This window comes from Ailuropoda melanoleuca, chromosome 10 (assembly GCF_002007445.2).
Source record: "Ailuropoda melanoleuca isolate Jingjing chromosome 10, ASM200744v2, whole genome shotgun sequence".
NCBI lineage: Eukaryota > Metazoa > Chordata > Mammalia > Carnivora > Ursidae > Ailuropoda > Ailuropoda melanoleuca.
The window spans coordinates 14,407,719-14,420,252 of NC_048227.1; the positions used below are offsets into that span (position 1 = coordinate 14,407,719).

General features: G+C 36.9%; 1 protein-coding gene across 2 annotated transcripts in view; it reads right to left on the reverse strand.

Annotated features, from left to right (window-relative positions):
- The window catches only part of LOC100474580 (S-adenosyl-L-methionine-dependent tRNA 4-demethylwyosine synthase TYW1), a 202,451-nt gene that overhangs the window by 115,411 nt on the left and 74,506 nt on the right, over positions 1 to 12,534 (reverse strand). For both annotated transcript variants that reach the window (XM_011234359.3, XM_019807649.2), the window contains exon 10: positions 10,217 to 10,335. In XM_011234359.3, the coding sequence (XP_011232661.1) occupies positions 10,217 to 10,335 (119 nt within the window). The remainder of the gene's footprint in view (positions 1 to 10,216; positions 10,336 to 12,534) is intronic.

Genomic DNA, 12,534 nt, shown 5'->3' on the forward strand with positions numbered 1-12,534 from the left:
TTAATATTTTTTATTCCCTCTCTTCTTTTTTGATCTCACACTAATTTTAGATAAAACTTCTACCACTTTCAACTGTATCTGACTGACAATACTGCCACACACCATACCACCTAATCACCAGTTACTTAAGATTTTGTTCTTTAAATCTGCTTATTTGCTGTTTATCTTCTACCAGAGCAAAAAGAACACATCAAAAAATTAAGGGGAACAGTTTAAGTTCATTTGCCTTAAAACAAACTACAAAGCATATCCAGATCAAAAAATAAAAAACCCAACAGAGTGAAAAGGTAACCTATGAAATGGGCAAAGATATTTACAAACTAGATGTCAGATAAGGGATTAATATCCAAAATATACAGAGAATTCCATTAACTCAACAGCAAATAATAATAATAGTAACTCAATTTTAAATGGGCAAAGGACTTGACATTTCTCTAAAGATCTACTAATGATCAACAGGTATATCAAAAGATGTTCAACAGGGCACCTGGGTGGCTCAGTCCTTAAGCATCTGCCTTCGGCTCAGGTCATGATCCCAGAGTCCTGGGATCGAGCCCCGCACTGGGCTCCCTGCTCAGTGGGAAGCCTGCTTCTCCCTCTCCCACTCCCCCTGCTTCTGTTCCTTCTCTCGCTGTGTCTCTCTCTGTCAAATAAATAAAATCTTTAAGAAAAAAAAAAAAAGATGCTCAACATCACTAATCATCAGGGAAATGCAAAGCAAAATCACAGGAAGATATCCCCTCATACCCATTGCTATGGCCATTATCAGAAAAAATAATAAAAATAAAATAAAATAACACAGGACAACATATGGAGAAATTAGAACCCTTATGCACTATTAGAAATGCAAAATGATGTTGCCACTATGGAAAAGAGTCTGCAAGTTTCTAAAAATAATTTTAAAAAGAATACTATATGATACAGCAATCCCACTTCTGTGTCTTTTTCCAAAAGATTTAAAAACAGAATCTCAGAGACACATTCACTCCCATGTTTATTGCAGTATCATTAGCCAAGATGTGTGAATAAAGAAAATGTGGTACATACATACAGTGGAATTTTATTTAGCCTTATAAAAGAAGGAAATACTGCCATATGTGACAACGTGCATTAACCTGGGGGACATTATGCTAAAATGAAATAAGCTAGCCATAAGAGTACAAATACTGCATGATACCACTTACATGGAGTTTGTAAGACAGTCAAACACACAGAGGCAGAGAGCAGAATGGTAGTTGCCAGGGGCTAGAGAAGGGGGAACTGGGGAATTGCTATTTAACAAATACAAAGTTTCAGTTATGTAAGATTCAAGCTCTAGAGAGCTGCTAGACAACATTATGATGAACGATTCTGTATTGTACATACACTTAAAATTTTGTTAGGAGAGCAGATCTCAGGTGTTCTTACCACAACAATAATAATAATAATAAAATATTACTTTGGAGCAAAATGATATTACGATCCTACTACATACAGAGAACGAAGAATTTTTTGTGGAACGTACATACCTTAGTAATTACTTTAAAGACAAAAGCCCTTTAACCCCAATGTTCATAGCAGCTTTGTCCACAATAGCTAAACTGTGGAAGGAGCCGAGATGCCCTTCAACAGATGAATGGATTAAGAAGATGTGGTCCATATATACAATGGAATATTACTCAGCCATCAGAAAGAACGATTACCCAACATTCGCAGCAACATGGACGGGACTGGAGGAGATTATGCTAAGTGAAATAAGTCACACAGAGAAAAACAACTATCATATGGTTTCACTCATTTATGGGACATAAGAAATAGTAGGGAGATCGGTAGGAGAAGGAAGGGAAGAATGAAGCGGGGGTAAACAGAAGAGGGAATGAACCACAAGAGACTATGGACTCTGGGAAACAAACTGAGGGTTTCAGAGGGGAGGGAGGTGGGGGAATGGGATAAGCTGGTGATGGGTATTAAGGAGGGCACGTATCGCATAGAGCACTGGGTGTTATACGCAAACAATGAATCATGGAACACTACATCAAAAACTAAGGATGCACTGTATGGTGACTAACAACATAATAAAAAATTATTATTAATAAAAATGAATGAATGAATGAATAAACTTCAACTGTGATGTTAATCAATTAAAAAAGGGGCTCTTTAAATGAATTTCTTTCCTGCTTTCCAAACAATGATTTAATTTATCAGATTAAGATCTGGTTCTAAATCCATATGCACTTGATATGAAAAGATCTCTACAAAGTAGGAACAAAAAAAGCAAGATGCAGAAAGCATCCTGCCACTTGTGTGTGTGTATATACAAAGGCATACACACACACACACACACACACACTCACAAACCTATTTGCACATGTGTAGCATAGCTCTGAAAACCTAAGTGACGGAAAGACAAGAACAAGAAAAGGACAATTTTCATAGGGTAACCTTTTATATATTTTGAATTTTCACTATACGCAAGGGTGACCTTTCGAACTACATTTAAAATATATTTTATAAACTTGTGTTTACTACTCAAGCAAAACTTTTTTAACAGCTTTATTGAAATATAATTCACATTACCATAAAATTCCATTTAAAATGTACAATCCAATAGCTTTTAGTATATTCAGGGTTGTGCACCCATCGCTACAAATCAATGTTAGAATATTCTTGTCATTCCCAAAAAGAAATCCTGCTCCCCTTAGTTATCACTCTTCAATCCACACATCCACCCAGGCCCTAAGCAACCACTGATCTACTTCCTGTCTCTACAGGTTTCTCTATTCAAGGCATTTTATAGAAATACGATCATACTACTTATGTTTTTTTGTGACTGGCTTCTTTCACTTAGCGGCATGTTTTCAAGGTTCACCATGTTGTATATATATCACTACTTCACTCCTTTTTATTTCCAAATACTATTCCATTGGGTGGACATTCTGTTTATCCATTAGTCAGTGGATGAACATCTCACTTACTTCCAATTTAGGAATATTATTATTTTAATATCAGATGTTTATTGGACATTTGTATATCTTCTCTGGAGAACTCTATTCAGATCCTTTGCCCATTCTTGTAATCATGTTATTTGTTCAAGAAAGATAAAACTCTTAATTTGAAATTTCAAAGTATGAAATTTTCACTTACGTAAACAGAAAACAGGAGACAAACTGGTAAATCTGAACTATTGTATGCATAGCACTCAACAACTCCTTCTGAAAATTAACAGCACAGTAATATTTTATCTATCTATAACCATCTGCTACCCATATTATCCAAATAAAGGTAGAGAAATTCATTTGGGAAAATTCACATCTGCGCATCACACTGCAGAATAAAGCACTTTCACATGCACCATCTCCCTCAAGCAATTAAGCCTCACTGCAACCTTGTAAGGAAGGTATTACTGTTTTATTTTACAGTTAGGAAACTGAGGCTCAGAGGCTATTTTTAAGAACCTGTAAAATGAAACAAAGATAAATAAAACATTCACATAAGCATTTAAGTCAATTTTTCTAGGCCTTTTCTAACGTGTATTAAATTATTTATAATTGAAACGGATGGTGAATTCTAATCTTAAAGTTAGTGTACCAGTACTTCTCTATCAGAAGCTATGGTAAGTGAAACTTCTCCATTTACTTTTATCTAAAATCTCATTAATGCATTTATTAAGTATATCATTTGCTTTTTTAAAAACTGGGTAGGGGTGCCTGGGTGGTCAGTCAGTTAAGTGTCTGACTCTTGGTTTTGGCTCAGGTCACACGGAGTCTGCTTGAGATTCTCTCTCCCTCTCCCTTTTTCCCCTCCTGCTCATATTCTCTCTCTCTCAAATAAATAAAAAAAATTTCAATAAAATTAAAAACTGGGTAAATTTACTGCCTCAGAAACTAAAGGACTGCATTATTGGTTATGAACAAGTAACATAGGAAAGGCGTATTACCCACTAAATCCTATTATTTCCTTTGAATCTTGACCTTCAAAACAACAACACATACACACACAATTACTTATTTCAAGAATCTTAGGGAGAGATTAGAAGAGGTTGTAAAATGCAACGCAATGAGAACTAGGACACAAAGGCCTTGACTCTTTCTCCTACAAGCTAAGTATTATGTGATCCAAATGGTTCAGTCCACATACTCACATGGCTTTTGTTTGGCAAATGTTCATCCTATAATATTTTAAGTTTCACAATCACAGACTCTCTCACTAAAAAGGAGATATGCTATATCATTTTATTTCAACGCCACCACATTCCAGCAGTCCTCTTGACTGAAAAGGCACCTGTGGACCACTGCACACAGGACTTGTCAAGCTCAGCACACCTGACATTCTGGACTGGATAATTCTTTGTTGTACAGGTCTGTCCTATGCATTATAAGATGTTTAAGAACAGCACTGACCTCTACCCACTAGACGCCAGAAACACCTCCCTCAGCTTTAACAATCAAAAATGCCTCCAGACATTGTCAAATGGCCAAGGTTTCCCCACAGAGTAAAAATAGCACTTTTGCTCCAGCTGAAAACCACTGATTTAACAGGATGTCCAAAGAGATACTTTTCAGGTTTGCTTGTTTGTTTTTTACTATATCCCTGGGTAACTAGAAAAGGAAATACATGTATTCCCTTTAATAGGAGACGATGAAAATTTAATATGAGATGATGGCATTAGGGCTATATTCTTTCTTAAAAGATCTAATTTTTTATATTATCTGCCAACTGAAGTAGGTACAGACAGAACAATAGCATGGCTGGGATCGGCATCAAAATAGTGAGCACTGGGGCAGATAAAAGCAACATGACTGGCTTTGTGTTGATAAAATGTACACAAAGGTTCACTATACAATTTTTTCTATCTATGTTCAAAAAACTCTGTAGTCAAAAAAACGGAACTCCAGAAAGATCTCAGTAGATAAATGAAAAAGGATCTCCACACAGATCTCAGTAGATAAACAATCCGCTGCTGACTGCACCGAAGGACTACAGTTCAAGAAAACAACAGCTGAATGCCTGTAAAGAAACGCTGGGAGACGGAGTTCTGGGTGAGTCAAAGCACTGAAAAGCACTCACATATACCAGGGAATAAAGAAAGCCTAACACATGCCCACACAGAATTCATGCTAAGAAAATCCCTGAGAAGACACTAAACTTTCGCCAGCAACTGATTTTCAGGCTCAGCACAAACAGGAAATGAAGGCAAAGGCAGAGTTGTCAACAGCCTGGCCAAGCTTTGAAGGAATATCCCAACACACAGTCAATCTGCAAAGACTGGGGAAGGGCTTTTACTCCTCTTTTTTCTTCGGCTCCCTGTGCTCAAGGAAGTCTCTGCCAACATATTCCCTGGCCACTAAAACACAGGCTTCACAGACAATACACAACACAGAATAGAGTCTGTACAAAAATGGTCTAGAAAACTCACTGAGCAAACAACTAAAACCCAGAGCAAGCAACAAAAACAAACCTGAAGAATGGGGAGAATCTGATTTCCAGAGTTAGCACATCATAATATCCAAAATGTGCAGTTCTCAATAAAACATTACAAAGCATATGAAGAAACAAGAAAAGTATGACCCATTCACAGAAGAAAATAATAAAAACTATCCCTGAAGTAGCACAAGTATGATACTTACTAGAAAAAGACTAGGTCAACTGTCTTAAACATGCTCAGAGAGTTGAAGGAAACCAAGAAAATGTCTCAACGAACACAGAATATTAACAGATACAAATGATAAAAAGAAACCAAGTTTTAGAACTAAAAAGTACAATAACTGAAATGAAAAACTCAGCAGAGGGTTGCAACAGCAGACTGAGCAGGCTTAGAGAAGAATCAGTAAACTTGGATATACGTCAATCATCCAGTCTGAAGAGCAGGAGAAGAAAGTGTGAAGAAAAGTGCACACAGCCTTAAGGACCTGTGTGACACCATCAAGAATATGTGAAGAAATAATGATTAAAAACTTCCCAAATTAGATAAAAGACATGAATTTACACATCCAACAAGCTCAAGGAACTTAAGCAGAATAAATTCAAAGAGATCCAAATTATAACCAAACTGCTGAAAGACAAAGGATTCAAGAATCTTGAAGGAAGCAAGAAAAGATATTCATCACATACAAAGGATCATCATAAGATTAACAGCCAATTTCTCAGCAAAACCATGGAGGTCAAGAGATGGTGGGATAACATATTTAAAATGCTAAAAGAAAAAACAATGTCAATCAAGAGTTCTATATCTGGCAAAACTAGAATGAGCTCTATGATACTGACAGAGGAGTTGAAGATATCAGTAAAAACTCATGGTTCTGTATTTTAATATACACCAACAGATACACACGTATTTTCTACTTCTATCTGCTAAGAGGGCCTGGAAGAACTAATACCCCAACAAAAATGAGCATATCAAGCATCCAAATTTAGTTTCCTTAGAAAAGTGGTTGACTCCAAGGCTGGCCAGGAAAAACACAAGATGAACCTGGAACCTCTTCTGGAATAGATAATACACAAGTGTTTTAATTGAAAGAAAAGACACAGAAGCCACCCAAAGAGTTCCAAATGGACAAAGCTAGAAAAATATGAGCAATAAAGTAAATAATAATAGTATTGGATATTCTTGAGTCCAAACTAATATAGTAAAAAATTTTAAAATGAGGGAGAAATGTTTCTTCCTTACAGAAGAATTCCAATTATTAAATGTAAAAGAAATAATCAGTGGAACACCAAAGTAATAATTTGATGCAAGCAAATTCCACTAATGAATGAAAAATTTAGTGGGCAAATGCTTAAAGAGAAACAGGAGGGGCGCCTGGGTGGCTAAGTCGTTACGCGTCTGCCTTTGGCTCAGGGTGTGATCCCGGAGTCCTGGGATCGAGCCCCACATCGGGCTCCTCTGCTGGGAGCCTGCTTCTTCCTCTCCCACTCCCCCTGCTTGTGTTCCCTCTCTCGCTGGCTGTGTCTCTCTCTCTGTCAAATAAATAAATAAAATCTCTAAAAACAAAACAAAAAAAAAGCAGGCCTAGAACGAAAAAAATAAAAATAAAAAATAAAAAAATAAGGAGAAACAGCATATTTGCATAACTCAAAGTATCTGCCCAAAATATGTATTAATTACACAAAGGGGAAAAAATGTTAAGGTGTAACTTTATACCTGAAAGCCTAGCAGACACTATCTTAATCAAATAAAAAAGATTACCACCACCAGGAATAGGACATAATGATATCATGCATCCCTTAATAGGACCTGCTGAGAAGGTCACATCACTTCTGTGGCAGTCTTCCCCAAATCCGCAATTTCATCCTAACCATCAAAAAACATTAGACAAAATATCTGCCCCGTACTCTTCAAAGGTGTTGAGGTTATGAAAAACAAGAACAGACTGAAGAACTGTGGCAGACTACAGAAAACTGAAACAACTAAATGTGATGTGGGATCCAAGACTGCATCCTGAAAAGGAAAGGATATTAGTGGGAAAAGTGATGAAACTCCAATACTTTCCAGCTTAATTAATAGCACTGCATCAATGGTAATTTTGTTTTGATTATTTTTTATAATTGTTTTGATAACTGTTTCATAGTTAAATAAGGTCTTACTTAACATTAGGGAAAGTTAGGTGGAAAACATACAGAAACTCTACTATCTCTGTAACTCTTCTGTATATCCAGAATTATTTCCACACAAAAAGTTTATGCCTATAAGACTTTAGTGACAGAGCAAGAGTCTTACATTTTAAAAAATAAAAACAGGACTCTTCTGTATATCCAGAATTATTTCCAAACAAAAAGTTTACACCTATAAGACTTTAGTGACAGAGCAAGAGTCTTACATTTTAAAAAATAAAAACAGGATAAAAAACAAAGTAGAGAATGATTTCAACCATGTTCTTGAAAAAATAAGATGACTTAGGGGGAAAAAAAGAGAAAGAAAGCAAATACTCCAAAGCATTAACAATGCTTTGTCTGGATTCTGGAATTATAGTTGTTTCTCTTTATACTTTTTGGTGTTTTCTAAAAGTTTCTGTAATAAGCATGGACTACTTTTATGATCAATGATATAAAACCATTTTTAAAAAAAGAATTAGAGCTCTTGTACCAATATGATAGATAAATTAAGAAATGGCATAGACTGGCAAGTATTAAATCATTTTGGTTGCTAAAGGGTGAAATACTGAGAATCTAAAATGGAATCAGGCATACAAATGGATACAGTGAGTTAGAGAAAGAAGAGCCTTTCAGATAGCTAATGGTGCCATTACCAAAATAGGAGGAAGAGGTTAACAGAGAGCATAATAAATTCCACTGTGGACAAATTGAGCTTAAAGTGCCTGTGGATGATCTGAGAGAAGATATCCAAAAGGCAACTGCAAATAGAGGATGAAAACTCAGAAGGGAGACTAAGACCAGAGACAAAGAATATAAAGGTCTTTGGGGCACCTGGGTGGCTCGGTCAGTTAAACATCCAACTCTTGATTTTGGCTTAAGTCAAGATCTCAGGGTTGTGAGACAGAGCCCTGCAATTGGCTCTGCACTGGGTGTGGAGCCTGCTTAAGATTCTCTCTCTCCCTTTCCCTCTGCTCCCTCCCCACACCCTCCCCCAGCTCACAAGTTCTCTCTTTAAAAAAAACAAAACAAACAACAAACAAGAATATAAAGATATCAAACTACAGGTATTTAATGAGGCCAGAGAGATGGTTTACTTCTCCTACCATTGTAACACAGAGCAATAAAAGAAAGCCAAGGACAAAATCATAATTCATCAGGCAAGGAATGAGCCAAAGAGCAAAAGAAGAAATTAAAAAGTAACTGTCAGAGGACAGGGAGAAAAGAAAAGACTGTGTGTCCGGTAAGGGGTTAATATCCAAAATATATCAGGAACTCATATAACTCAACACCAGAAAGTAAATAATCTGATTTAAAATGGGCAAAGGACCTGAACAGACATTTTTTGAAAGAAGACATACAGATGGCCAACAGACACATGAAAAGATGTTCAACATCACCAATCGTCAAGGAAATGCAAATCAAAACCACAATAGACATCACCTAACACCTGTCAGAACAGCTAGAACAAAAAAGACAAGAAATAACAAGTGTTGGCAAGGATATGGAGAAAAAGAACCCCTTGTGCTCAGCTGATGGGAATATAAGTTGGTACAGCCACAGTGAAAAACAGTATGGAGGTTACGCAAAAATTATAAACATAATTACCATATGATCCAACACTACTGGTTATTTACCCAAAGAAAACAAAAAGATATACGTACTGCTGTTTACTGAAGCATTATTTATAATAACCATGATATGGAAGCAGCCCAAGTGTCCACGAATAGATGAATGGATAAAGAAGACGTGGTACATATGTACATTGGACTATTAGCCATAAAAAAGAATGAGACACATTGCCATATGTGACAACTCAGACGGACCTAGAGGGTATTATGCTACGTGAAAAAAGACAGACACAGACAAATATGATTTCACTTATATGTGCAATATAAAAACAAGACAAATGAATGAACAAAAGAAACAAAGAGAATCAGAACTATAAATACAGAGAATTGATGGTTACCAGAAGGGGAAAGGGATGGGAGATGGGCAAAATGGGTGAAGGGGAGTGAGAAACAGAGGCTTCCAGTTCCCTAATGAAAATATATCATAAAAATAAAAGGTAGAGAACAGGGAATACAGTCAAGTGTATTGTAATAGTGTGGCATGGTAACAGATGAGAGCTATACTCGTGGTGAGCACAGCATAAGGCATAAACTTGTTGAATCTATGCTGCACACCTCAAACTACCACATATGTCAACTATATTCAAATTAAAAAATATTTAAAAAATAATTAACTAATCAAAATCTATGGAATGTAGCTGAAGAAGTACTACACGAAAATTTCTGATTAAACACTTATTGAAGACTGAATACTAATGAGTTAACAGTCTAAGTTAGAAAAGAACAGGGGATAAAAAAAAAAACCAACAGTAGTAGATTATTGAACAAGAAAACAAAGATATAGTACAGAGGATTTATGAAGCTAAAATCTACGTCTTTAAAAAAAAAAATTTGGCTAACCCCCAATAAAACTGATCAAGGAAAAACAACTAAATGCATAAATATATTAGGAATGAAAAGGGGGGTTAATTATAGAAACAGCAGAGCTTTAGGTAAATTTGAGTGCAATGCTGAACAGAAACTGATTATTACAGACGGTTACATACATATCACCACAGCCATTCATTTTTACTTACCGCCAACAGAAGACACATTTATTTGCACAAGCCAAGCTTGGGGTAGTTTCCATGCAACGATGGCTTTCAATGCCATAGAATGTATGTTTATAGCAACCTCCTCTCCCTCGGAGCATCGACTGTGAAAGTAAAAAAAAAAACAAATGATAATCTGAATAAAATCCTCAAGGCAAGGAAACAAAACACCAAGACATCATTTTTAGGAAAAAAAATGTGCATTTCATAACCATAAATACCCTTACTGGTATCTGCATGATGCGGAAAATTAACATTATAGTGTTTTGATGGGGCTGTGGGTTCTGATGGTCCTTTAAGTTTTCTAAAACCCAACGAAATAAACTTATGATTCATTAACTCTGAAAGCTCTATAGAGAAGACCACTGACGCTTTCATTTTCAAATCCATTCAACTGCCTCAAATAATATTAGTACAATAATATATAATATCAAGGGATAGGTAAGATAGGCTCCAAGAAGAGGGGAACAGCACTCACACGAAAGGGTATCCCTGCTTTGGATAAGGGAGGGTGGGTAAGGGAATGCATCCTGGAGCATATCCTACGTCAGCTGAAGGGCAGAACTTGAATACACTGAGAACGTTAAGGGGACAAGCAGCATGAATGTAAAAAACAGACTTTTCCCAAAAAGGACACTATTTAATATGTGAGTCGTAAAACCACAGTGAGTGTAGTACGAATGAATAACTTGAAGAAATAGTGCAGATCAACTTAGGGTTGGAATCACAAGATATTATCTTTCTCATCAGAAAGATCCACACAGAAACCCTGCAAGACAGGCTTGATTTCAATAAGAGCGAACTCTGGCGGGAAGCTGTGCTTATAAATAAGGTCATGGTGACTTGGCTCGTATTAGTGGAGAAAAGAAGGGTGCTAAGGAGGTACACTCAAAGGCATACCCCACTGGAGGGACAAAACAGAGTCATCCAAGATAAGTGAGATGTTGATTCATCTCCACCGAGACTGAAATATGATGGAATTAACAATAGGAACAAACAAGGAGACACAATGAGCGTGTGTGTGTGTGTGTATAATTGTGTGTAATATATATCACTGTGCTAACATCATGATACACAATGAAAGAAAATTCACAAAAACCTACCAGCTTGATTACTATGATTACATATTACTATGTCTTAATTTTTGCCCTGATAAAAAAGGTTCCCTTGTCCATCTCACTTGGTACTTGCATTAAGAAAAATAAGGAGGGAAGAAAAAATATTGTTCAAGGTAACTACAATTTCTCTTTCAAGTTCCCAATAAAATATCCAAAAGGCAAACAAAACATTCAAATCTTGCAAACAGCACTGAAAACTAAAAATAAAAGCCCTCTAAATGTCAAAGTCACAGGGAAACTGCCACAAAATATCATGCCAATGGAGAAACAAAGCTGAAGACCTGAACGTTTCATTATTTACTGAGAAGGTAATATACCTCAAGCACGTTGTGTGTTGAATGTACAAGAAGCAATAAGACAGAGCCCCCAACCATATTCTAGTATGAGGAAACGACAAGTAAACAGGCAAAATGTGCAATACTATTTTATGATAGGGTATTTGAATCATTCAAGATTCTTTTGCAAGCAATAGAAACTGCCTCTGGCTAAAAAGAAAAAGGATTTATTGAAAGGACCCCACAGCTCATAGAATCTTTACAAAGGCAGGAATGAAGGCCGGCTGGCAGCAGGACCAGCCCTCAATCCCTCAGAACCCATCTATTGTAGATGCCATCACTCTCTGGATACCATCACCAGCACCACCCCTGAAAAGCAGATGCTGCTGCCATGAGCCCAACAACGAGGTCTGCATGTCCCAGGTCATTTCCATCACTCATTCCATACTCAAAATCTCAGGCAAAGGCAGTGACAATCCTAAATGATACCGTTACACCCTCACTGCCAGCAGGTGACACCAAGAAACAGTATGTCTCCTCCTTGGCTTCTGTAGCAGACAGGGGGCCCTTGTGCTAAACAAAGCCGATTTAACAGGGACTTCCCCAAACATGAAAAGGCCCAGATGCTGGGCAAGCAGAGAAAAGCCAAATGTCCATCACGCTGTGACTGGAGCCATTGAGATAGATAACCAAGCCAGCCAGCCCTGCAGGACCAGTGAGAACTTCCCAGAGGGGTGCTGTCCAAACTGAATACCGAAGGGCGAAAAGGATAAAGGGACAGAGGCATGTGAGAAGAGGGATGCCACGTTTCTCTCATAGTTTTACTTTAGTTTACTTTAGCTCATGATCCATTTTCAGTTAATTTTTTGGTAAGACGTGAAGTTTAAAAAAAAAAAAAACTTTTTGAGTG